Source organism: Oncorhynchus mykiss, chromosome 22 (genome assembly GCF_057628025.1).
Source record: "Oncorhynchus mykiss isolate SJ-2025 chromosome 22, ASM5762802v1, whole genome shotgun sequence".
Classification (NCBI taxonomy): Eukaryota; Metazoa; Chordata; class Actinopteri; order Salmoniformes; family Salmonidae; genus Oncorhynchus; species Oncorhynchus mykiss.
In genome coordinates this window covers 30,967,322-30,995,255 of record NC_143043.1, presented here as the reverse complement: position 1 = coordinate 30,995,255, position 27,934 = coordinate 30,967,322, and the positions used below count along the sequence as shown (strand labels likewise).

At 44.0% G+C, this 27,934-nt stretch overlaps 1 protein-coding gene across 3 annotated transcripts in view; it reads left to right on the top strand.

Moving 5' to 3' along the window:
* Positions 1 to 213: 213 nt before the first annotated feature.
* Positions 214 to 27,934, top strand: part of LOC110501627 (B-cell CLL/lymphoma 9 protein) — a 34,643-nt gene continuing 6,922 nt past the window's right edge. For 2 of the 3 annotated variants that reach the window (XR_002470230.3, XM_021579321.3), the window contains exons 1-8: positions 214 to 578; positions 2,061 to 2,241; positions 6,159 to 6,231; positions 12,686 to 13,127; positions 17,587 to 17,924; positions 18,420 to 18,527; positions 18,639 to 18,825; positions 27,412 to 27,511. Coding sequence is in view for 2 of the 3 variants with exons in the window: in XM_021579321.3 (XP_021434996.2) it covers positions 12,829 to 13,127; positions 17,587 to 17,924; positions 18,420 to 18,527; positions 18,639 to 18,825; positions 27,412 to 27,511 (1,032 nt within the window). In the remaining variant the exon portion in view is untranslated. The remainder of the gene's footprint in view (positions 579 to 2,060; positions 2,242 to 6,158; positions 6,232 to 12,685; positions 13,128 to 17,586; positions 17,925 to 18,419; positions 18,528 to 18,638; positions 18,826 to 27,411; positions 27,512 to 27,934) is intronic. The other variant, XM_021579322.3, reaches the window with a different exon arrangement.

Sequence of the window (27,934 nt, the reverse complement as noted above, 5' to 3'; positions counted from 1 at the left end):
GTGCAGATAATATCTGTGTAGCCTACGTACACACAGTTTAATGGGTTTCACGTCAAACCAGTTGAATATTCTAATTTTCAAAAGTCTACTTGCCCGTTTTCTGTCTTGAGACGGCATTTCTTGTCCCCTTCTCCGACAGTTACATTCTCACTGGCACATAGACCTGACCTAGAATTGCTACATAGAATTCGGACTAAACCAACACACTGGGACGGGCGGGGGAGACAGCAGGAAATCTTAGTTATGGATATAATGTAGTAGGACCGCTGGAAGCTACGGCGAAAGGGGGGGAGACATTTCTGTTTATAACATTGGTCGAATAATGTAGCTATTTCATCGCTACAATTAGGCTAGAGAACGTAGCCTACTAAGCGAAGCAAGCCGGATGAGTTATTCCAGGTGAGTTTTCGGGGAAAGTGTCGCTGTGGCCGCTCACCTCCTGGCAAGGCTACACGGGGGTCCTCCTCCCGGGGACATCTCAGTCCAGTATCCGCTCTACCTACCTCTGTCCCCGAAGGATGGCCACAAAACCCAGCGTACCCGGTCTGACAAGGAAAGATCGTTTCTTCTCATCAACGGTGATTTTTTTTCTTCTTCTCGTGATTACGGAGGATAATTCCACACAACGTTGACAGGATATGATATTACGCGCGGAGGAATATGGCTTTTTACGCTTTACTGGAGTACCAATCTTGCCTCTCGAAAATGAAAATAGCCTACGGTGCAGCATGCATGTGCCACATTCTTCAATACAATTCGGCGCAAGCAATATACAACACAATTTATATTTGCTTGAAAAAGGCGTAGGCTATTGTAGGTCCACTATAGGCCTAACAAACGTATAGCCTAGCCTATCCTTAGTAGCCTACCCTATTAGGCTATCCACACAGAGAACCTATCCTACGTGCTATTGAGATCAAGCGAATTCGGTGACGATAACATTCTACATTGTTACTGTACTGAAGTTGAAAATGTAACACTGCTTGTCGTGGGAGTGGCTCTATTTTTATATTAGACAAAGCTTATAATGTTTCCCCTTTTTAAGTATTGTCTGTCTGTGGGCGCTGATTTGGACAAGCAGGGTTGTGGCGAGTGGCAACCGCCGTGAGAGCCCCCCTCTCGGGGCCGACTTTGTTTGCGCTGGCCGGGGCTGTGTGAGAGAGCTGTAGTATTCCCTTCCCCCAGTTCTTGGGCGAAACAGGAACAACTTATTTTAGGAGGAAAAAGTTGGAGTTTGGAGCGCCCTGAAATACTGAGGACGCCAAACGTTAGCCAGTGAGACGCTGAGATTTCATGGGGTCACTTATTTCGTTTGTTTCAGGAGTTTTTCACTCGTTTGCAAACTAGGCCTACAATTTATATATATTTCACGGTGTATTTATGGCTATAACTGTATAGCTAGCTACATTACTCTATCTGGTTGTAGCCTCTTGTATAGTCTATTCTGCGATTGGGACATTTGAAATCAAGTGATGTCACTCAGGATGCCAGATATTTAAACTAACCAAGGCCAGATATATTATTAAGTGGCATTGCATGACTGTATGTGTGTCAAGGGTTGTGGTTTGTTTCTCCCAGGCACGTAATTGATCAATTCATATTATTGATTGGCTAGAGTCCACACAACTGCTTACCCTGAACCCTAATCTGTCTCTTCTGGGCTGAAGTCTTTTCTCTACTAATCCAGTATTCCCCACCAACCCTGGCCCTGGATGGTGCTTATTTTGTTTCAGCCCAACATTAACACATCTGAATCAACTAATACACTATTACTCATAAGTTGATTTGTGAAGTTGTAATCATTCTGGTCTGGAAGAAAATACAATTCTGAACACCTGTATCTCTCCAGGACTAAGGCTGGAGACCATTTAATCATTGAACTAGGCTAGTTCCAGAGAGGGATAACTAGTTCCTAGATATAATCTATTCTACTGAAGAGTGGTTGAACTAGTTTACATTTGAGTAATTGCTGCTGTTGTATCGCTCCTGGCAGTGTTACAAGTATTTTTGCAACAGAAGTCAAAATGATTGGATGTTGAGTAAAACTTTGTCTCTCTTAGGTGTGTGTTTGTCTGCAGTGACCTGTGAGGGTGTTGCCAGTGACAGAGCAAGGATCAACTCCTGCCTTCAGCCTGTCTTTGTCTGAGTGGGAGGAGTCAGGGTTCAAAGGTTGTGACTCTGAGGACCCGCGGGCTGTATTTCCATATGAGGCCCTGCTGAGGGGGCTGGGGACCAACCGAGGTAACCTATCAATCACTATACTCTGTCTGTATCTGTCTGTCTCTCACACACACACACACTACCTTTGCCTGCTTCAATGCCTGTTGAACATTCAAGGCCGTGAGTAGGGATGACTCAGGGCTGGATTGTTTTGGGCTGGCAGCACTATCTGTGATCTGTACATACTGAGGACACTGGAGGGTCAAAGCTTTCTGCCTGAGAAAACTATCCACACTGTCATCTAATCTACAGTGTTAACCAAAAACCACAGCAAGGAAGATGACAGGATGAAATGGATACGGATGTATTAAGGACAATTTTTTTTTTTTCTCCTGAGTGAATTGGCCTAATGTTTCCTATTTTGTTTACTTCGTGGCTTTTCAAGTAAAAATCTTGGGGTCAAACAGTAGGAGAGAAATGTGTGTTTAGAGAGAGGTAGAGATGCATCATGTGCTTCAGCTTGAAAGATGAGGTCTTCCTGGGGTCTTCAAGTCATGTCACATACATAAGTACAGTGAAATGGTTTTCTTGCAAGCGCTAAACCCAACAATGCAGTAATCAATAACAATGCAATTCTTCCTTGGGCTTACATCTACATGATATATTTTTTAAATCTGCCAAAACATCTCATAACAAGACATGGCATCAATAATAAGATACAACGAGCTGAAACAATCCACCTACGACTTCCCACAGGACTTCTTGTCACCACAAGGCCTTGTGCCGTTATAGCTAGCTATCTGACCGTTCAGAATCATAGCAACGCTTCTAGCCACATCCATGCGCATCATTTTGTGACGTTGTAGGCCAACCCGTCTCTTTCTCTCCCCTCTCTTCTCTCTCTCCCTTCTCTCTTCTCTCTTTCTTTCTCTCTTCTCTCTCTCTCTCTCTCTCTCTCCCCTCTTCTCTCTCCCTCCCTCCTCTCTCTCTCTCTCCCCTCTACCTCACTCCTCTCTCTCTCTCCCCTCTACCTCCCCTCCTCTCTCTCTCTCGCAGTGCATTCAGAAAATATTCAGACCCCTTGACGTTTTCCACATTTTGTTACATTACAGCCTTATTCTAAAATGAATTAAGACATTTTTCCCTCATCACTATACACGCACAATACCCCATAAAGACAAACATGAAAACAGGTGAAGACATTTTTGCAAATGTATTCAAAATAAAAAACAGAAATACCTTATTTACATAAGTATTCAGACCCTTTGCTATGAGACTCGAAATTGAGCCCAGGTCCATCCTTTTTCCATTGATCATCCTTGATGTTTCTACAACTTGATTGGTGTTCACCTGTGGTAAATGCAATTGATTGGACATGATTTGGAAAGGCACACACCTGTCTATATACGGTCCCACAGTTGACAGTGCATGTCAGAGCAAAAACCAAGCCATGAGGTTGAAGGAATTGTCCGTAGAGCTCCGAGACAGGATTGTTTCAAGGCACAGATCTGGGGAAGGGTACCAAAATATTTCTGCAGCATTGAAGGGCCCCAAGAAAATGGTGGCCTCCATCATTCTTAAATGAAAGAAGTTTGGAACCCCTAAGACTTCCTATAGCTGGCCGCCCGGCCAAACTGAGCAATCGGGGGAAGAAGGGCCTTGGTCAGGGATGTGACCAAGAACCCGATGGTCACTCTGACAGAGCTCCAGTGTTCCTCTGTGGAGATGGGAGAACCTTCCAGAAGGACAACCATCTCTGCAGCACTACACCAATCAGGCCTTTATGGTAGAGTTGCCAGAAGAAAGCCACTCCTCAGTAAAAGGCACATGACAGCCTGCTTGAAGTTTGCCAAAAGGGACCTAAAGGACTTTCAGACCATGAGAAACAAGATTCTTTGGTCTGATGAAACCAAGGTTGAACTCTTTGTCCTTAATGCCAAGCTTCACATCTGGAGGAACTTGGCACCATCCCTATGGTGTGAAGCATGGTGGTGGCAGCATCATGCTTTGGGGATGTTATTCAGCGGCAGGAACTGAGAGACTTGTCAGCATCGATAGGAAAGATGAAGGGAGCAAAGTACAGAGAGATCTTTGATCAAAACCTGCTCCAGAGTGCCCAGGACCTCAGAATGGTGTGAAGGTTCACCTTCCAACAGGACAATGACCCTAAGGCTTCGAGACAAGTCTCTGAATGTCCTTAAGTGGCCCAGCCAGAGCCAGGACTTGAACTCCATCGAACATCTCTGGAGAGACCTGAAAGTAGCTGTGCAGCAACGCTCCCCTTCCAACCTGACAGCTCTTGAGGGGATATGCAGAGAAGAATGGGATAAACTCCCCAAATACAGGTGTGCCAAGCTTATAGCGTAATACCCAAGAAGACTCGAGGCTGTAATCGCTGCCAAAGGTGCTTCAACAAAGTGCTGAGTAAAGGGTCTGAATACTTATATAAATGTGATGTTTCAGTATTTTATTAATAATACATTTGCAAACATTTCTAAAAACCTGTTTTTGCTTTGTCATTATGGGTATTGTGTAGATTGATGAGGGGGGAAAAAAAACAATTTAATACATTTTAGAATGAGGCTGAAACGGGGTCTGAATACTTTCTGAATGCTGTGTGTGTAGTTCTGTGTCTACCTGCGCATTTAATTGGACAGGTCTTTGCCAGTATTTTTAAAATCCCATGGGAATGAAACACCAGGTTAAAGTGGGTTAATTCAGGGACAGACCCTGACTCATGTTCTCTCCACAGTGCTAATGTTGGGCTAGAGAAGAAAAGGTTGTGTGTGTGAATTTGTGATCATCATAGATATTACTTGCACAAATATGACCTCTACACCATTTATTGTACACGTTTGGTCAGTAGGACCTTATTGGAGATGTGTATGTGCAGTATGTAATGTGTGTGAGACACAAAACAGGCCACATTGCATGTTCTGTTTCTGAGTTTAACTAAATCTGCTCTCTGTCCCCATGCGCCTCCCATTCCCCAGGATCACTAATCAATTACATGGTCTCTCTTTCAGGCATTACTACTTGCTCCTCCTGCTCACCAGTAAAGGATTGGGTGGAGGGGAGGTGTACAGTATAGAAGTAGACCACATAAATGTAACATCACTATATCCAGCTGTACGACAAACCATCGTAAATGTTTACGTGATAGACTGGAATGTTTATATGTGTGTAACGCACCAACACATTTTATTTAGTTGGTTTTGCACATCAAATGGCAATTTTTTTTTATATTTGCATTGCGCTATTTCAATGTCCCCAACATTTAGCCGGGCCTACCCAGTTCCTTGGGAGTAGAGAGGACTGTGTGTTCCCTCTGTCTGTCTCTGTGGGGCACAGGGCCTCCGAAGGCTCCCATCGACTGTTGGGATTTCCCACAATGCTTTGAGCCACAGGGAGTCCTCACGGCATGAGCTATGGAGGAATGTGGCCGGAGTGTGGGAGCGAACTGCGGGATGGAAGGAGAACATGGCTGAGGGAGGGGAAAGGGGGGAGGAGACAGGAGCTAGTGTGTTGAAAGCACTGGAGTTGCAGTCAGAAACCATCAAATCAATATCTCTCCACCTATAGTACCTACTCCATGAATAAACAAAGAATGTTAAGGATTATACTTCAGTCTGTTATCAACTTCTGTGCTGTTTGTGTGTGTGTGTGTGTGTGTGTGTGTGTACGTACAAGTATTTGAGATGGATATAACTGTGTGTTAAGGAAAGTGATAGTGTGTGCTTTGTATTATCATATGTTACTAATTATATTACACCCTCAAACAGAAACAGAGAGGGGTGTGAGTGAGGTAGAGAGGGATAATGTGTGATGAAGTGTGTGAGCCAGAGATCAGAGCAGCAGAAGAGCTGCTGAGTGCCAGTCCTGCTGCCCGCTTGGCTGACACACACACATGGCACCGTGCCCAGGCTCAGACAGCAGATGTGTCAGTCGTGAGTCAGCTGTGTGTCTCGTGTAACCTTTTCCGTCTCTTCTGCCTGCAGGTTTTGGAGTAACACACGTTTCTCTTCCCGCTGCAGGGATGGCCACATCTATATCATGACAATGATGGACATGGTGAGTGATGTGATCATAGTCATGTCCTAAACATGACATTACAGCGTAACAGTGGGGAGGAGAGTGAGGGCCCTGGATGCCGGTGTGCATCACCACAGCAAGTCTTTCTTTATAAGAGGCCATTACTAGCTAGATCTGTTGAGTTTAATATGGTTAGAGACAGGCACATTGATGGATAGAGAGAGAAAGACGTGTGTGTGTGCGCTAAAGCTGATATTTTTTTTTGGTACCTTTATTTAACTAGGCAAGTCAGTTAAGAACAAATTCTTATTTTCAATGACGGCCTAGGAACAGTGGGTTAAATGCCTGTTCAGGGGCAGAAGGACAGATTTGTACCTTGTCAGCTTGGGGATTTGAACTTGCAACCTTTCGGTTACTAGTCCAACTCTCTAACCACAAGGCTACCCTGCCGCCCCTACGCATACTTAATGTGTGAGTTAAGTATGCGGAACAGTCGAAGAGTTCACTGTAAACATTTGACATGGCTCACATTCACAAGGAACAAGAGCTCACTCATAAATGTGTGTGTGCGTATGAATGTGTTTGTCTATGTACAGGTAACAGCCAAAATAAAGGAAACACCAACATAAAGTGTCTTAATAGGGTGTTGAGCCAGAACAACTTCAATGCACCTCAGCATAGATTCTACAAGTGTCTGAAACTCTATTGGAGGGATGTGACACCATTCTTCCACAAGAAATTCCATCATTTGGTGCTTTGTTGATGGTGGTGGAAAAGGCTGTCTCAGAATCTCCCAAAAGTGTTCAATTGGGCTGAGATCTGGCTACTGAGACTGCCATGGCATATGGTTTACATTTGTTTGATGAGCATGATAACATTCAGTGACCACCCTTTCCCCTGTGGATGGGGGGCATTGTATTTATATGTGGGCAAATCCATGGTAGCTAAAATAATGGCCTACCCAGCATTTTTATTCGGTACGTGCTATTCGGGATCCTTGGGACATCCCCTACTCCATTGAAATGGTTATGGTTAGGGACTTCCCAATGATCTTGATAGCACTATTTTTATATTTGACCCTATGCATGATGGGATGTTAATTGCTTAATTAACCCAGGAACCACACCTGTGTGGAAGAACCTGCTTTCAATATACGTTGTATCCCTCATTTACTCAAGTGTTTCCATTATTTTGGCAGTTACCTGTATGTCACAAACCTCTCCCTTGGCGTCACAGCGCTATATTTAGCTGTTATCCTGAGTTCCAAGAATTCTGTGCGTTCCGTGTGTGTGTTATCTCCAGGGCGTGTTGTCTGTCTGGCACTGGGTACAGGAAGTCACCTGAACAGGTGAGATCCCAGGTGTCAGCTGTCAGCCAATCAGAGCAGGAAGAGGAAGGCATCCCCCTGTCTTAGACATGTTGGTTGGAAGGACTAGAACACTCAGTGAAATGAACTGGAAGCTAGTGTACAGATGAATGTTCCTTCTGCTATCGCCTGTGTTCTGTCTGTCAAAGGTATTTTCTGTCTTTATTGTCTTGTGTGTGTACCTACAGTTGAAATTGGAGTGTGTGGGGTGCTATTGCATTGTATAAAATCCAGGCTAGGTTGACACATGCTACATGTAAATATGTTTTCATTGTGCAAGACTAGTGTGTCTAATATGCCGTTCCAGTGGTTATCCAGGTTTAGCTGTGTGTGTGTGTGTGTGTGTGTGAGTGAATCATGGTCTTGCAGAGGATAGAAAAGCAAGGGACAGTGTTAACAAATAGTGTTTAAAATTATTTAGAGGGAGAGAGCGCGACTGCTCTCTTGGCTGAGCTGCGATATTGGATTTGCATAAATGAGGCTGAAACATCTGCAGGCCATTTACAGCCAGCGGGGCTAAGAGAGGGTAGTGTGTGTTTGTGTGCAAGCTGTGTAAAAAAGAAATAAACCTGCACTTCAAAACTTAATTAAGTTGCCTCTTTTTAAATGTGGAAATCACTCTTTATATCAGTGGCTCTTTACTGATGAAGCACATTTGTTGTTTAACTGATCAGTTAGTTTAATAGTGGGAGAGGATCCGTTACCGTATACGTGTTTGTTTTGCTGGGGCTGCTCTTTGTGTGTGTGTATGTGTGTATATAGATGTACTGTATCTAACTCTATATACTAAAATATAAACACAACATGTAAGGTGTTGGTCCCATGTTTCATGAGCTGAAATAAAATATCCTAGAAATGTTCTGTGCACACAAAAAGCTTATTTCTCTCAAATTGTTTACATCTCTGTTTGTGAGCATATCTCCTTTGCCAAGATAATCCATCCACCTGACAGGTGTGGCACATCAAGAAGCTGATTAAACAGCATGCTTATTACAAAGGTGCTTCCTTGTGCTGTGGACAATAAAAGGCCACTCTATGATGTGAAAGTTTGTCACACAACACAATGCCACAGATGTCTCAAGTTTTGAGGGAGCATGCAATTGGAACGCTGACTACATGAATGTCAACCAGAGCTGTTGCCAGAGAATTTAATGTTAATTTCACTACCATAAGCTGCCTCCAATGTCGTTTTAGAGAATTTTGCAGTACGTCTACCGGCACCACAACTGCAGACCACAAGTAACCACGCCAGCCCAGGACCTCCACATCCGGCTTCTTCACCTGCAGCCCAGGACCTCCGCATCCGGCTTCTTCACCTGCAGCCCAGGACCTCCGCATCCGGCTTCTTCACCTGCAGCCCAGGACCTCCGCAGCCGGCTTCTTCACCTGCAGCCCAGGACCTCCGCAGCCGGCTTCTTCACCTGCAGCCCAGGACCTCCGCAGCCGGCTTCTTCACCTGCAGCCCAGGACCTCCGCGTCCGGCTTCTTTACCTGCAGCCCAGGACCTCCGCGTCCGGCTTCTTCACCTGCAGCCCAGGACCTCCGCGTCCGGCTTCTTCACCTGCAGCCCAGGACCTCCGCGTCCGGCTTCTTCACCTGCAGCCCAGGACCTCCGCATCCGGCTTCTTCACCTGCGGGATCATCTGAGACCAGACAGTTGATGAATCAGTGGGTTTGCACAAATGAAGAATTTTTTGCAAAACTGCCAGAAACCTTCTCAGGGAAGCTCATCTGCGTGCTCGTCGTCAGGATCTTGATCTGACTGCAGTTCGACGTCGTAACCGACTTCAGTGGACAAATGCACATCTTCAATGGCCTCTGGCATGCTGGAGAAGTGTCGTCTTCACAGATTAATTCCGGTTTCAACTCTACCGGGCAGATGGCGTCGTGTGGGCGAGCGGTTTTCTGATGTCAACGTTGTGAACAAAGTGCCCCATGTTGCTGTGGGGTTATGGTATGGGCAGTCATAAGCTACAAACTATGAACACAATTGCATTTTATCTATGGCAATTTGAATGTACAGAGATACCGTGATGAGATCCTGAGGCCCATTGTCGTGCCATTCATCTGCCACCATCACCTCATGTTTCAGAATATATTGCACAGCCCCTTTTCGCAAGGATCTGTGCACAATTTCTGGAAGCTGAAAATGTCCCACTTCTTCCATGGCCTGCAAACTCACTAAACATGAAACACATTGTGTATGTTTTGGTCACTACATTTGAGAGAAATAAGCTATTTGTGTGTGTGAAATATTTCTGGGATCTTTTATTTCAGATCATAAAACATAGGACTAACACTTTACATGTATTGTTTATATTCTTGTTCTGTATGTACGTATGCTTGCTTATATTCAACAAAAATATAAACACAACAAAATATGCCAAATATCAGTCTAAAGAACAAATAAATCCGATTTGACCGTTTAGACACAAGCCGCATGGCCAATAATCAGATTTGTGGCTTGAAATATCCGATTACATGTGCTTTTTGGCAGGAAGAATAACAGATTCTAATCAGATATGCATATTTTTATTTGAGTCACTTCAAACTGCCAGTGTGAACAAGGCTTTAGTGGTTGCTTGTGTGTGTGGTGGGTGCTGCGTGTTTGTTCTGTGTGATAGGAATGTCAGCAAGCGGCCCAATTAGCGTCTCGTTAGTGTGTGATTGGAGGGAGAGGGTGATTGACAGTTCCTGCTGTGTGTGTGTGTGTGTGTGTGTAAGACTGAAGTGAGTATATCTAGCTACAACAGGAAAGACAGAGTGGTTTTGCTATTCTAAGGCTCAGGCAGAACGAGTTTCTTTGTAAATACACTAGGTTTTCCTCAGCATACAGTGCCTTGCAAAAGTATTTTCCTATTTTGTTGCATTATAACCTGTAATTGAAATGGATTTTTATTTGGAATTCATGTAATGGACATACAGAAAATAGTCCAAATTGGTGAAGTGAAATTTAAAAAAAATTACTTGTTTTAAAAAAAATATAAGAATGGGAAAGTGGTGCGTGTATTTGTATTCACTCCCTTTGCAATGAAGCCCCTAAATAAGATCTGGTGCAACCAATTACCTTCAGAAGTCACATAATTAGTTAGATTGCATACAGGTGGACTTTATTTAAGTGTCACATGGGGTGTGTGTGTGTGTGTGTGTGTGTGTGTGTGTGTGTGTGTGTGTGTGTGGAGGAGAAATGCTCACTAACAGGTGAAAACTAAACATTTGAGAGAAATGAACTCTTTGTGCATATGGAACAGTTCTGGGATCTTTTATTTCAGCTCATGAAACATGGGACCAACAATTTATATGTTGCATTTTATATATTTTTTCCAGTAGACTATATTTGCCCATTATTCTTTTAAAAAATTCTTCAAGCTCTGTCAAGTTGATCATTGCTAGACAGCCATTTTTAAGTCTTGTCATAGATTTTCAAGCCAATTTCAAAACTAACTAGGCCACTCTGGAACATTCAATGCCGTCTTGGTATGCGACTCCAGTGTAGATTTAGCCTTGTGTTTTAAGTTATTGTTTTTGTCCTGCTGAAACAGTGTCTGTTGGAAAGCAGAGTGAACCAGGGTTTCCTCTAGGATTTTGCCTGTGCTTATATTGACCGATGACAAGCATACCCATAACATGATGCAGACAGCACAATGTTTGAAAATATGAAGTGGTACTCAGTGATGGTTTGGATTTGCCCCAAACAATGCTTTGTATTCAGGACAAAAAGCAGGATGCATGTTGTGAAATATTTGTATTCTGTAAAGGTTTTCTTCTTTCAACTTTGTCATTTTACGTTAGTACTGTGAAGTAACTACAATGTTGATCCATCCTCAGTTTTTTTATTTATATATATAAATATAAATATCACAACCATTAAACTATGTTTTATAATCACCACTGGCCTCATGGTAAAATCCCTGATCAGTTTCCTTCCTCTCTGGCAACTGAGTTAGGAAGGATGCCTGTAGTGACTGGGTGTATTGATACACCATTCGTAGTGTAATTAATAATTTCACCATGCTCAAAAGTGTATATCTTTTTTTACACATCTACAAATTGGTGCCCATCTTTGCTAGGCATTGAAAAACTTCCCTGGTCTTTGTGGTTGAATTTTTGCTTGAAATTCACTACTCGATTGAGGGACCGCACAATTATCTGTATGTGTGAGGTAGTCATTCAAAAATCATGTTAACTACTATTACCACAATTTGTTTTGCAATATGTTAAGCACATGTTTACTCTTGAACATATTTAGGCTTGCCATAACACATGGATTGAATACTTATAGACTCAAGACATTTCAAAGAAAGAAAAAAAAAGTTTTTCAAAACATTTCTGCAAACAAAATGCCCATTTTGACTTTATGGGTAGATCAGTGACACAAAATCTCAATTGAATTCAAGCTGTAACAACTAAATGTGGAAAAGTGAAATGGTGTGAATACTTTCTGAAAGCACTGTCGGTCTCTCTGTCCCTATGGAGTTCTCTCTCGCTGTACACACACACAACCCTGTACAGTAGTGTATAGTTAGCCCATGTAGGAGCAGCTAACAGTGTGAGATTGTCTGTTAATTCCAGTCCCAGGAGCCCCCCCCCCCCCGTGGATCTCTGGAGCCGGTTACAGTATGAGTGTTTTGGAGGAGTTCCTAAATATTTGCGGGATGACAGTGTGATCTGACTGTGCTGCTCACTGTGGATTCTCATGTCATTACCAGAGGGGGATAAAACACACACTGCTGCAACAGAATACATATGCACTCACAGGCAAACACACACACTGCTGCAACAGAATGCATATGCACTCACAGGCAAACACACACACACTGCTGCATCATAGAATGCATACGCAAACACGCATGCACACACACACACACGCACACAGTGCAATTACCGGTGTGGGCTCTGTGGTCAATAAGAATCCAGGCAGTCATAATTGAGAGCTTAGTCAGTGGAGCTTCCATTAGTATTCTGTGTTTCCCCCAGTCAACCACATTCAGGGACTCCCATCACTTCTACCAGAAAGGATGATACACAACATAATTATTTTCAAATGTGATAACCAATGACCATGTAACTGCAATGACAATTGTTGTAAAGGTGTCCTTACATTTGTATTCTGTCTTCTCTCCACAGAGTGCCCAAGGGCTGTGAGAGCCTCTTGGGGAAACTTCATGCACGAACCCACTCTCTTCCTCACACAGAAACACACACTCTCTCTGACACACACACAGTCTTATTGAGACACACTCACTCACACACACACACACACACAGAGCATGTTGGAGGTCCAGGAGGAAAGGCCTGCCACAGCAGGAGGGACGGCAGCAACACACTTCAGCAAGAAAGAGCGAGGGAAGAAGGAACGAGAGGAGGCCAAGGACAGCCGGGGGAATCTTGGGAATATCGGGAACAGTATTCCAGGTTCGGGTGGCCGAGGGAACGGCAGAGGGAAAGCCCCTCACACACACACAGGCAGCCCCCACCAGCTCATCACCCCACCCTGCTCTGTGGTGCTGGGAGCCCCCTCCATTCATCACAACAGACTGAAGAACTCCCCATCCACCAACACACAGAGGTGAGGGAGAGCGAGTGTACGTGTGTCTGTCTGTGTAAAGTAGTAGTAGTAAAAGTGGTGTGTGTCCTGGGGTCAGGGAGTACACTGTGTTTGGATCTTCTCTCTGCTGACTCATGTTTCTGGAGCCACTGAAAATCAGCATCTGCCCTGCCAAATGCCTGCCATCCCTCTCTCTCTCTCTCAGCTGTGTGTGTCAATAGGGTGTGGTATGGGGCTGTCTCTGCCAGTTGGAAGTGTCCTGTTCTCCTGAGCTGTACTTTTCTCATGGCCACTGAGAAGCAGCCGCCCTGATCCTCCTCTCCGCCAGATTATTATGGTCTGTGTCTCTGGCCTATGGTTGTGAAGAACTGCCCCTGTCAGTTGTACATGGTTGTGATCCGAGCCAAATATAATACTCTGGCAGACATTATTCCTACCTCACTATTGACCAGTGAGAAAATGGTGTGTGTGTTTCCCGTCCCTCGGTCTGTCTGTACTGTGCCTATACTTGCCTATACCAACTGTGATCTACAAGGCATTCCTAGTCGATCACCAAATATTTCTCTCAAACAATAAAGCCTTGCATTCCTATTTTTCATCTCGTGCTGTTGGCAGTAGGTGTACCCGATTCAGCTGCCCTGCGCGCCGGGTTGGCGACGTGTTCAAATTTTGAACCATTTCATGTGTCTGAAGCTACAAACTCTGCCTTCCCAGGGGGGCCCGGAGAACAAATCAAGTGCATTATAGGCCTACCGCTGGCCAATCGGATGGCTCAGATTGCTGGGTCTGCAGTAACGTAGCAGACTTAAAAGAAAGTTACAGCAAGGTTGATACTGTGAGCTTTTAAAACCCTGACTAGAGAGACGGTCAACAAATACAGCAAAATGGTGGTTTTATGAGGGAGAACTGTGAGTTCTTACTCAGCATTGTCAACACTTTGTATTCCACACTTTTATAAGCCATACAATGCGGGTTCTTCCTGCTTGCGCTACAACAAGCACTGCAGCTGTACAGCCTACCTCAAATGTTGAAAATAAAATGATATATATATTTCTTTTTTTAATAAGGTCAACAACAATGTATTGACAATTCAAGCAAAGCCAATATGCAGTGATAATGTATTGGGCCTATAGCTTACTGCACATACCTCATTGCTACAGTACTGTTTTTAATTGGCTAATGTTGCATAGGATTACTCTGACTCAGAAAAGGTTGGTGACCACTGGTCTAACTGTAGGTATTGGCTGATGATGTATGTACAGCACAGTGGTTAGTAGCTATAATGATGATGTATGTACAGCACAGTGGTTAGTAGCTATAATGATGGATCATGGTAGGTTGGGGGATTTCCCACAGCGTAAGTCTTGAACACAGTAGGCCTACTGTTTTTAGTCTGTTTTTCAATTAGGGTGCCTCCATACAAATAGAGCTGCTGAAGGAGTGTGTGTGTGTGTTTATGTATTAGTCTGCACACGTTAGGTTTTGTGTGTGTGTGATTCACTACTCTGGCAGTCTCTCCTCCCAGCAATGGAAAGAGCGGAGTGAGGAAAGAGGTAGGGGGAGATGGGGAGGGGTTGATGGGACAAGAGGTCAGTTTGGTCCACTCCCAGCCAGCCGTCTGACTCTCTGGCCTCTTTTCCAACTGAGACTCCTCAGTCAGGAGTCTGTTCACTGGGCATTAACTCTAGCTCCAGACTCTGGCCTGTTTCCCCTCTGTGTCCCTGGTTGTGTCAAGTGTTTTCCCTGTACTCACTAAATTGATGCCGCCACACAACAACAAAAAAGGAACATAAAAATATTTCTGCCAAGATTCACTTTGAAGATGCTAGAATTGTCCACATTTACTTTTCCTCTGTCAACAAGACTAGTAAAGAACAGCAAAATCAGACAACCCCATAGTAAAATGGCTTTAACGGGAGGTGCATTCAAGTTGCGGGTGCCACAGGGAGAGAAACATGCATTCTGATAATCAGTCAATGTCCAACATTTCTTAATGTAATTGCACGCATGGCACCATTAAAAAAGGCAATTACAACTAGAGTTTGTAGCATGGTTTAGGAACAACTGCACAACAAAACTCTTCACAGGGCAATGGTGTCTTGAAAGGGAAATTACATACTTTGTAATTGAAAGTTTTTCTCGGTTGAATAATTCATGCTTATTCAAAATCATTTAAAATATTAATAACAATTAGGATGTTGTGTCAAATGTAAAGTTGTTCTCTAAAAGTCTGACTTTAAAAACTCAAAATAAAATAATTTGGAATCGTTTGAGTAGAATGTCCTTTTTAAGAAGTCACCAGAACTGTACTTCTATCTCCCCACCTTTTTCCTGCGACCTTTGCCACCACTGCTTTTCTAGGGGAAACAAGTCGTGGTGGGGAAGTAAGAGAACTAACAGAGACTGTGGGAGAATCTTAATTGCATACTCCTCTCGTTGCCTCCTTCTCAAAACCCATCGGAGGAGAAAATCAGAGGGGAGGGACCTTTGATCTGTGTTTTGAGAAGGAGGAGAGAGGATTGCCTGGCTACACACACACTCCTTGCTCCGGCCGAAACCCTATGCCACGCCCACAGACGTTAGTTTCTTCTCTGCAATGAGTCTGGACCGGAGTACCTGTCCGACCCTTCAGCGACTGCTAACACATTCGGGGCCTTCTAATTGGTTCAGAAACCAATAGGTTGAGCCAGAGCTAGAACACACATGGGTTAAGCGGCTGTTTGACAATTTGTCATTGGCTTTGATGCTCAGATTGGTTAGACTAGTGGTCACCAATCTTTTTGAGCCAAGATGACTTTCTGAGTCAAAATGCAAGCCGAGATCTACAGCCAAGATTTTTAGAATTAACATGACTTAAAAAACATAAGCATATGTAACATTAGCCAATTAAAAACAGTACTGTAGCAATGAGGTTTGTGCAGTAGGTTTACTAGGCTATAGGCCCAATACATTATCACCGCATATTAGCTTTGCTTGAATTGCCCTGCCAAATCATTGTTGTTCAGGCAATTATTTTCAATGATATTTCAACATTTGAGGTAGGCTGTATTATCGCACCGGTAATAGATCAGTTGTTGTATTACTTGTGAGGCACAGCTGAGTGACCATACATTTAAATAATGTGCTTTTTATTCTAATTGTACTGGGCTGATGGTGCCTGCATCTGATAGTGAGTCTCAGTGGAGGAAGAGAGCAGCAGACTGAGGGTCCGCCTCTCAATGTCCCTCCGCTCTCCCTTTCCTCCGCTGACATTGACCAAAAAGGGACACCGGTTTCCAGCTGATGGCGAAACTGAAGTCGCACTGCATTATTTCTGCCTCGTGCACAAATTCATGTTGTTACTCCTATGAACAGAGAAAGTGAAATATAGACCCAAGCTGCAAATAACAACGCAAGCCTATCGATACGTTCCTACTCTTTCATTACAGCTACAATGCTGGTTGTAGCGCGAGTGGAAGTTGGAAGAATTGAGCATTTTATGGCTTATAAAAAGTGTTGACAGTGCTGAGTAAGAACTTAAAACATGAACTCACTCATAAAAACAGCAGCTCTTTGCTGTATTTGTTGACAGTCGCTCTAGTCATTGTTTTTAAAAGCTTTGAAATCTCACGGTATCAACTTCGCTGTAGCTTTCTTTTATGTCCGCTACGTTACACTGAGCCATCCGATTGGCCAGCGGTAGACTGTGGCCAATATAGTGCACTTGATTTGCTCTCCGGGCCCGCCGGGATGTCAGTTTGTACCTTTAGACACATAAAATGGGAACACTTCGCCTACTCGACGCGCAGGTGAGTTGAATCGAGTGCATCTACCGTAAACAGTACAAGACGAATTAAAAAACATGATCGCAAATCTTAATCGTGTTTTTTTGAGAAATGTTTGGTGATCGACTAGGAATGCCTTTCGGTGACCACTGGGTTAGAAGATCCAATCGCGGATGACTTTGTTTTGTAAAACTCTTCTCCGCCCCTCCTCACCACAAACAACTTCAATGATGGAAGTTTCAGACTAGAGGTGAGGAGTGATTGCAGTCTGACTAGAGACAGGAGAAGGGATGTGAGGAGGGATTGCAGTCTGACTAGAGATAGGAGAAGGGACGTGAGGAGTATGCAATTGAGATTCTCCCTGAGTGTACTACTTGGGGAGCCATATCTGTTGCGGCATTCACACACAGGTACACACAGAGTGTGAGATATGCACTTGATTCTCCTGGAATGTCATAACCCAAGTCTCCAGTAATTCTTCCTCATCAGTCTAAGTAAAGTTGTCTTCCCTCTTGCCTAACCATGACCAGGTCAATAGATTTTTATATCAATGAGACTACCTGGATAAATAAAGGTTAAATAAAAATTATGCTGCCATTTTTTTTCACTGTCTGTCACTATGAAAGAGTGCATGAAGTACAATTTGCTTCAGTTTATTTCTGTACAGTTGATAAGCATTTCTCTCTCTCCCTCCTCCTCATCTCTCCCTCTCTCAGTCCTAAACCCAAGCCAGAAGTCATGGTGCGCTCCCCTCCTGTCATGTCTCCCTCCGGTGGTGCCGCCCAAATGGACTCCAAACTGCCCAATCAGAACAAACCAGGCAGCCAACTTCAGGCTTCGCCCTGCGACCTCAAGACAGTGGGTGTTAAGGGCTCCCAGCAGGGGGGTGTATTGGGGACGGGTCCAGGGGGCATGGGGGGGCTGAAGAACGGCCAGGGCCTGACCTCTGGGGGACAGGGGTCAAAGGTGAAGGTAAAAAGAGAGAGGAGCACCTCGGTGGAGTCCTACAACGAGCAGCAGCCAGACACAGTCACGCCCACCAGCGATGACAAGGGTGAGTATTACACTGCACTCCAAGTAGTATTCAGCTCAAATATGTCAAGTTGAGTACCGGTATACGTAGTGGTATGAAGTAGTGTACTATTTACTGATGACTTCCTACTTTCTAAGCTTGCATTTCCATGAAGCTAAAGCTTCATATGCTTATATATTTCTGTTTCTCTAACACAATAGCTGTTGATGTTAGTGGGCATGTTACGAATCCATTCTGTGTGAACATGTGTTGTGGCTGTGGAAACAGAAGCAGGCCCCTGAAAGCGTGTCATTATGGTCACGCACTCTGCCCTTGATCCACTGCTGTGTCGGTCTCTCCTCTGCTCCTGGGAGTCTGGTGCACAGGACTGCACTTAGAGAAGGGAGGGGAGAGGGGAAAGTGTGTTTGTGTGTGCTATTGACATGGGAGCTCAGCTCGAACTCTGGTCTGTAGAAACGCATGCACACACATGAAAACACAGCTACACACACACTGACTGTGTGTGTGTGTATACAGACAGTAACAGGGTGAAGAGGATGTGTGTGGCTGAGAGGAGGCAGCCCTACAGTGGAGCTGACTGGTGCTCTGGAGGAGAGAGTGATGAGGACGACAAAGGATTCTTCAGTGAGTGTGTGTGTGTGACTTTGTGTATGTGTTTGTGTGTCTGTCGGTCATCCCCATTTCCACCTGCTACTGAAAACTACAGTACCAATGATCCTCTCTGTCCTTCCCCAGACTGTAACTCCAGTGACGTGAAGCCCCAGGACTCCAACTCCCATCCTCCCTCCAACGCCGGACTCAGCCGCTCTTCCACGCCCTCCCAGAATCCACTAGGAGGCCAGGGCGCAGCGTCGGAGTCGGCGGGTGGTCAGAAGGCTGGGTCTAAAGTGGTTTATGTCTTCACTACAGAGATGGCCAACAAGTAAGGCAGATCACAGCGAATTAATGTATATTACACTGCAAAAATATATTTTTCAAGATATTTGATCTTAATCGCCGTATTAATTGTCATATGAAGGTAAAATATCTTGATATCTTTTTGCTAAATGTTCTCCACTCAATGGGCTTTATTCGGTGTGTGTTGTGAGTGTGACTGTGCTTTGCTGGTGACACTATCACACCTCCTCCTCCATGCTTCACGGTGGGAACCACACATGCAGAGGTCATCCGTTCACCTACTCTGCGTCTCACAAAGAAACTGTTGTTGGAACCAAAAATCTAAAATTTGTACTCCTCAGACCAAGGAACAGATTTCCACCGGTCTAATGTCCATTGTTTGTGTTTCTTGGCCTAAGCAAGTCTCTTCTTATTATTGGTGTCCTTTAGTAGTGGTTTCTTTGCAGCAATTCGACCATGAAGGCCTGATTCACGTGGTCTCCTCTGAACAGTTGATGTTGAGATGTGTCTGTTACTTGAACTCTGTTAAGTATTTATTTGGGCTGCAATTTCTGAGGCTGGTAACTAATGAATTTATCCTCTGCGGCAGAGTTAACTCTGGGTCTTTCTTTCCTGTGGCGGACCTCATGAGAGACATTTTCATCGTAGTGCTTGATGGTTTTTGAGACTGCACTTGAAGAAAGTTCTTGAAATGTTCCGTATTGACTGACCCTCATGTCTTAAAGTAATGATGGACTGCTGTTTCTCTTTGCTTATTTGAGCTGTTCTTGCCAAATAGGGCTGTCTTCTGTATACCACCTTCTCACAACACAACTGATTGGCTCCATCGCATTAAGGAAAGAAATTCCACAAATTAACTTTTAACAAGGCACACCTGTTAATTGAAATGCATTCCAGGTGACTACCCCATGATGATGGTTGAGAGAATGCCAAGAGTGTGCAAAACTGTCATTTAAAATATATATATATTTCACCTTTATTTAACCAGGTAGGCCAGTTGAGAACAACTTCTCATTTACAACTGCGACCTGGCCAAGATAAAGCAAAGCAGTGCAACACAAACAACAACACAGTTACACATGGAATAAACAAACATACAGTCAATAACACAATACAAAAAAAGCTATATACAGTGTTTGCAAATGAGGTAAGATTAGGGAGGTAAGGCAATAAATAGGCCATAGTGGCGAAGAAATTCCAATTTAGCAATTAAACACTGGAGTGATAGCTGTGCAGAAGATGAATGTGCAAGTAGAGATACTGGGGTGCAAAGGAGAGAAAAAAACAATATGGGGATGAGGTAGTTGGATGGGCTATTTACAGATGGGCTATGTACAGGTGCAATGATCTGTGACCTGCTCTGACAGCTGATGCTTAAAGTTAGTGAGGGAGATATGAGTCTTCAGCTTCAGTGATTTTTGCAATTCGTTCCAGTCATTGGCAGCAGAGAACTGGAAGGAAAGGCGGCCAATGGAGGAATTGGCTTTGGGGGTGACCAGTGAAATATACCTTCTGGAGCGCGCGGTACGGGTGGGTGCTGCTATGGTGACCAGTGAACTGAGATAAGGCGGGACTTTACCTAGCAAAGACTTCTATATGACCTGGAGCCAGTGGGTTTGGCGGTGAATATGAAGCGAGGGCCAGCCAACGAGATCATACAGGTCGCAGTGGTGGGTAGTATATGGGGCTTTGGTGACAAAACGGATGGCACTGTGATAGACTGCATCCAATTTGCTGAGTAGAGTGTTGGAAGCTATTTTGTAAATGACATTGCCGAAGTCAAGGATTGGTATGATAGTCAGTTTTACGAGGGTATGCGTGGCAGCATGAGTAAAGGATACTTTGTTGCGAAATAGGAAACCGATTCTAGATTTCATTTTGGGTTGGAGATGCTTAATGTGAGTCTGGAAGGAGAGTTTACAGTCTAACCAGACACCTAGGTTTTTGTAGTTGTCCACATATTCTAAGTCAGAATCGTCCAGAGTAGTGATGCTGGACGTGCGGGCAGGTACAGGCAGCGATCGGTTGAAGAGCATGCATTTAGTTTTACTTGTATTTAAGAGCAGTTGGAGGCCACGGAAGGAGAGTTGTATGGCATTGAAGCTCGTCTGGAGGTTAGTTAACACTGTGTCCAAAGAAGGGCCAGAAGTATACAGAATGGTATCGTCTGCGTAGAGGTGGATCAGGAGAATCACCAGCAGCAAGAGTGACATCATTGATGTATACAGAGAAAAGAGTCAGCCCGAGAATTGAACCCTCCGATTTGACACACTGAACTCTGTCTGAGAAGTAGTTGGTGAACCAGGCGAGGCAGTCATTTGAGAAACCAAGGCTGTTTAGTCTGCCGATAAGAATGTGGTGATTGACAGAGTCGAAAGCCTTGGCCACGTTGATGAATACGGCTGCACAGTATTGTCTTTTGTCGATGGCGGTTAGCCACGCTTAGGACCTTGGCTGAGGTGCACCCATGACCAGCTCTGAAACCAGATTGCATAGCGGAGAAGGTACGTTGGGATTCGAAATGGTCGGTAATCTGTTTGTTAACTTGGCTTTCGAAGACCTTAGAAAGGCAGGGTAGGATAGATATAGGTCTGTAACAGTTTGGGTCTAGAGTGTCTCCCCCTTTGAAGAGGGAGATGACCCTGGCAGCTTTCCAATCTTTAGGGATCTCAGACGAAAGGAAGGAGAGGTTGAACAGGCTAGTAATAGGGGTTGCAACAATTGCGGCGGATAATTTTAGAAAGATTGTCTAGCCCAGCTGATTTGTAGGGGTCCAGATTTTGCAACTCTTTTAGAACATCAGCTATCTAGATTTGGGTGAAGGAGAAATGAGGGAGGCATGGGCAAGTTGCTGTGGGGGGTGCAGGGCTGTTGACCGGGGTAGGGGTAGCCAGGTGGAAAGCATGGCTAGCTGTTGAGAAATGCTTATTGAAATTCTCAATTATTGTGGATGTGACAGTGTTTCCTAGCCTCAGTGCAGTGGGCAGCTGGGAGGAGGTGCTCTTATTCTCCATGGACTTTAGTGTCCCATAACTTTTTGTAGTTTGTGCTACAGGATGCACATTTCTGTTTGAAAAAGCTAGCCTTTGCTTTCCTAACTGCCTGTATTGGTTCCTAACTTCCCTGAAAAGTTACATATCGCGGGGGCTCTTCGATGCTTATGCAGTACGCCACAGGATGTTTTTGTGCTGGTCAAGGGCAGTCAGGTCTGGAGTGAACAAAGGGCTATATCTGTTCCTGGTTCTAAATTTTTTTGAACGGGGCATGCTTATTTAAGATTGTAAGGAAAGCACTTTTTAAGAACAACCAGACATCCTCTACTGACGGAATTAGGTCAATATCCTTCCAGGATACCCGGGCCAGGTCGATTAGAAAGGTGTTCTCGCTGAAGTGTTTTAGGGAGTGTTTGACAGTGAAGGGTGGTCGTTTGACCACAGACCCATTACGGATGTAGGCAATGAGGCAGTGATCGCTGAGATCCTAGTTTAAGACAGTAGAGGTGTATTTAGAGGGCAGGTTGGTCAGGATGATATCTATGAGGGTGCCCATGTTTATGGATTTGGGGTTGTACCTGGTAGGTTCATTGATAATTTGTGTGTGATTGAGGGCAACTAGCTTAGATTGTAGGATGGCCGCTGTGTTAAGCATGTCCCAGTTTAGGTCATCTAACAATACGAACTGTGAAGATAGATCGTGGGCAATCAATTCACAGTGTCCAGGGCACAGCTGGGGGCACAAGGTGGTCTATAACAAGCGGCAACGGTGAGAGACTTGTTTCTGGAAAGGTGGATTTTTAGAAGAAGCAGCTTGAATTGTTTGGGCACATACCTGGATAGTAAGACAGAACTCTGCAGGCTATCTCTGCAGTAGATTGCAACTCCGCCCCCTTTGGAAGTTATATCTTGTCGAAAAATGTTATAGTTAGGGATGGATTTTTGGTGGCCTTCTTAAGCCAGAGTTCAGACACGGCTAGGACATCAGGGTTGGCGGAGTGTGCTAAAGCAGTGAATAAAACAAACTTAGGGAGGAGGCTTCTAATGTTAACATGCATGAAACCAAGGCTTTTACGGTTACAGAAGTCAACAAAGGAGAGTGCCTGGGGAATGATGCCTGGGGAACCCTTTAATAATGGGAATTGATGGAAAATGATGTAAAATATATCACTAGCCACTTTAAACAATGCTACCTAATATAATGTTTACATACCCTACATCAGGGGTGTCAAAGTCAAATGGACGGAGGGCCAAATAAAAAAATCAGCTACAAGACGAGGGCCGGACTGTTCGAATGTTCATTGAAAAATGTTTAAATGACGCATATAGTCTAGTGAACCTAATTGAACCTACTGAAAACCTAACAAATATATTACAATATGATCAGATAAATAAAGCAATATTTTCTTATGGCTCTGTCAGTAATCTTTAATTTTCAACAGACACAAAAGACAAATTTCCTTTATATAAATATCCCCATAACATGAACATTAAATGAAAGAAACCGGTATTCAAGGCACCATCAGTAGACTATATTTTCTATTTTAGCAAAAGTGGGCTAAATTTACTTCAAAGAAAAAACAATAATAGCAATTTTCTATCATCCACTCAACTGAAATATTTTTAAAATATAATTGGATTGAAATACAAAAAAATAAAGTGCAAAAATCTATTAATCAAAAACAACACTTTGTTTAAGGAGAAGTAACATGCAGTGAAAACAAATATTAAATTTTAACTTTTAAACTTGAACTGAGTAAAAACTCTAAATATGTGATTGCACAGTAATGTTCACTTGTTTGAGGTTGAGGGTGATACTTGGTGGTGTCCCATCTTTTCCACAAGTTCATCAATGTTCGGGGTAAGGCTCTGAGCTGAAGAAATCCTCAGAATTGAGTGGAGGTGTTCAGCAGTAAGTCGACTTCTGTGTGATGTTTTGTTCAGGTTCATCAAAGAAAACAGTTGTTCACACAGGTATGTGCTGCCAAACATAGACAACGTTTGAGCAGCCTGGATGCGCAGCTGGGGCATTGTGCCGGGGAGGAAACGGGCGAACTCCGCAGCACCCACTGCCGCATATTTTGCCCTCAGTGCATCATTGCATTGGAGGTCAATCAACTCCATTTGGAGGTTTGGTGGTGAGCTTTCCACGTCAACAGCAAATGGGTTACCGAGCAGTTCCAACCTGCTTTTTTGTGCTTCAAAGTCAGCAAATCGGCGTCGAAAGTCAGCGGCAAGCATACCTATTTTATCAGCCAACTGTGTGCTCGGGAACGCACTGGTAGAGAGCTTCTCTTTCATGGTCTGGCAGCTGGGAAAGTGGCTCAAATTTTCTTTCCGCATCTGCGTCTCCCACAGAGTCAGTTTGGTTTTAAATGCCTTCACTGTACTGTACATATCAGAGATGACACGATCCCGACCCTGCAGCTGCAAGTTTATTGCATTCAGATGACTCGTAATGTCACACAGAAAAGCCATTTCACACAGAAACATTTCGTCTCGGAGTTGTGTTGTGTCTTTCCCTTTGCTGTCCAAGAACAGACAAATCTCCTCACGAAGCTCGAAACATCTTTGAAGCACCTTTCCCTGGCTTAGCCATCGCACCTCTGTGTGATAAGGCAAATCACCATGCTCCGTTTCTAACTCCGTCAGAAATGCCTTGAACTGGCGGTGATTCAAACCTTTGGCTCTGATAAAGTTAACTGTGCGCGTGATGATGCTCATTACATGCTCCATTTTCAAGGCTTTACGCACAACGCTTCCTGGTGTATGATACAATGATAAGCTGTCAGCTCACCTGTCGCGTTTTCCTCTTGCATCTTTTCCCGTATCTTCGCCACCAGTCCGCTCCTGTGTCCACACATCGCAGGTGCTCCGTCGGTTGTCAAACCCACGAGTTTTTCCCAAGGCAGCTCCATCTCATTTACACATCTTGACACCTCTTCATACAAATCATGCCCCGTAGTTGTGCCATGCATAGGACGTAAAGCCAAAAACTCCTCTGTCACGCTTAGGTTGGAGTCCACTCCGCGGATGAAAATTGACAACTGGGCAATGTCAGAAATGTCGGTGCTCTCATCCACAGCCAAGGAATATGCAATAAAATCTTTTCCCTTTTTCACAAGCTGCTCTTTTAGATTGATGGACAACTGGTCTACTCTCTCGGCAATGGTGTTTCTGCTCAGACTCACATTTAAAAAGAGTTGCCTTTTTTCTGGGCAAACTTCGTCACAAACTTTAATCATGCAGTTTTTGATGAAATCCCCCTCCGTAAATGGCCGGGCTGATTTAGCGATCTCTTCTGCCAAAATAAAACTGGCCTTGACAGTTGCGTCCGCGTGTGTGTCCGCGTGTTTCGTTTCATAATGTCGTCTCAGATTATACTCTTTCAGTACCGCCACACTTTCTCCACACAGAAGACACACAGGTTTTCCAGCTACCTTCGTGAACATATACTCCGACTCCCACCTTGTTTGAAACCCCCGGTTCTCAGTATCCACCTTCCGTTTTGCCATTTTTGATGGGTATCTGAAAGTTAATTTTACTGTGATGCTGACGACTGCTGTGCCAATAAATATTGAAATGAAGCAGCCTACTGCTCGGTGCGTCACCTTTGCATTGTGGGAAATGTAGTATTGGTGCGTGTAAAAGATCTGCGGGCTGCCGGCTTGCTGCGGGCCGGTTCTAATAATAAATCAAGATCATCCCAGGGGCCGTAAAAAACCTTCTTGCGGGCCGGATGTGGCCCGCGGGCCTTGACTCTGACATATGTGCCCTACATTATTCATCTCATTTGTATACGTATATACTGTACTCTATATCATCTACTGCATCTTTATGTAATACATGTATCACTAGCCACTAACTATGCCACTTTGTTTACATACTCATCTCATATGTATATACTGTACTCGATACCATCTACTGTATCTTGCCTATGCCGCTCTGTACCATCACTCATTCATATATCTTTATGTACATATTCTTTATCCCCTTACACTTGTGGATATAAGACAGTAGTTTTGGAATTGTTAGTTAGATTACTTGTTGGTTATTACTGCATTGTCGGAACTAGAAGCACAAGCATTTCGCTACACTCGCATTAACATCTGCTAACCATGTGTATGTGACAAATAAAATTAGATTTGATTTGAATGGGAGTGGAGCTAGGTGCTGCAGGGCCTGGTTTAACCACTACATCACCAGAGGAACTGACGAAGAGTAGGATAAGGGTACGGCTAAAGACTATAAGAACTAGCCGTCTAGTCTAGTGCGTTCGGAACAGAGAGTAAAAGGAGGTTTCTGGGCGTGGAAGAATAGATTCAAGGCATAATGTACAGACAAGGGTATGGTAGGATGTGAATACAGTGGAGGTAAACCTAGGCATTGAGTCACGATGAGAGAGGTTTGTTTCTAGAAATATCATAATCGAATATGTGAGGTTACCGCATGTGTGGGAGGTGGAACAAAGGGGCTAGTTAAGGCATATTGAGCAGGGCTGGAGGCTCTATAGTGAAATAAGACAATAATCACTAACCAGAACAGCAATGGACAAGGCATATTGACATTTGGGTATGAATAGCCGAGTGATCAAATGGACCAGTGGGTATTTAGGCGAGCTGGAGACACGGCGACTCAGACAGCTAGCGGGCCGGGGCTAGCAGAAGGGCCTTAGGGGGGGACGTCGCAACGGAAGAGTCTGTTGTAGCCCCCTTGGACGGTTACGTCGGCAGACCAGTCGTGTTGGATTGGCAGAGCTCCGTGTAGGCAATAAAAGGCCCCAGGCCAATTGGCAAATAGGTATTGTAGCCCAAGAAATTGGTTGATGGACAGTCCGATATGCTCTAGGCAAGGCAAATGGTGTCTACTTTGAAGAATCTCAAATAGAAAATATATTTTGATTTGTTTAACACTTTTGTTTACTTTTGATTCCATTTGTGTTATTTCATAGTTTTGATGTCTTCACTATTATTTTACAATGTAGAAAATAGTAAAAATAAAGGAACTTTTGACTAAGTGTGTCCAAACTTTTGACTGGTGCTTTATATAAACTGAACAAAAATATAAACGCAACAATTAATAAGGGATTGTGACATCAATAAGGGATCATAGCTTTCACCTGGTCAGTGGGTCATGGAAAGATATTCCTAATGTTTTGTACACTCAAGGCACACACACACACATACACACACACACACACTGTACACACGGAGGGGGCAGAGAATAATAACCAATGTGCATAAGCACATCATGCTGCACATTTCTCTGAGAAAGTAGAGGAGACATCAAATCCAGAAATATTGCTCTCCACCGAACATGTGAAAGCTTGCAGCTATGCTTTGTTTTCAGTGTGCTTGCCTGAAAGTGTGTGTGTGTTTCAGTTAGCTCAGATTAACACTGTCCTCTGTAGGGAATAGGAGATGAAAGATGTGGATGTTAATTGGAAAATGTGTGTAAAGTTGTTTGTTTAGTATGTCAACCTTGGCATTTCCTTCATGCCCTTGTCTAACACTGCCGTCATTCTGCTGGCACACGTGGACACACACCACGCATGCGCGCACACACACACACACATAGACTGCTGACTGATGTGTGACTGTCTGGTTTCTGATCCTCAGGGCAGCCGATGCTGTTTTGACAGGACACTCAGAAAACATAATCAACTTCCACATGAAAAACATATCCAACAGCAAGGACAAGACCCCCCTCCCACCCCTGGTAAGAACACGAACACACACACACACACACACACACACACACACACACACAGTCTTGTATAACTAACCTAGTGGGGACACACAATTCAGTCCCCTTAAATTACATTTTCCCTAAACCTAACCTTAACCTTAAAACCAAACCTCAACCCTAACCCAGCTCCTATCCCAAATTCTAAGCCTAACACTAACCTTAACCCTAAACCCTAAACCGCCTTGAAATAGCATTTGACCTTGTGGGGACTAACAAAATGTTCCCAGTTGGTCAAATTTTGGTTTGTTTACTATTCTTGTGGGGACTTAGTTAAACACGTCCAGTATAGTTAAACACACACACATACACACAATAAACAGTGACAAAGGTGATGACCGCAGGCCACTTGGCATACAGTCAGCTTTGATAAAGACTTACAAACCCTCACTTACT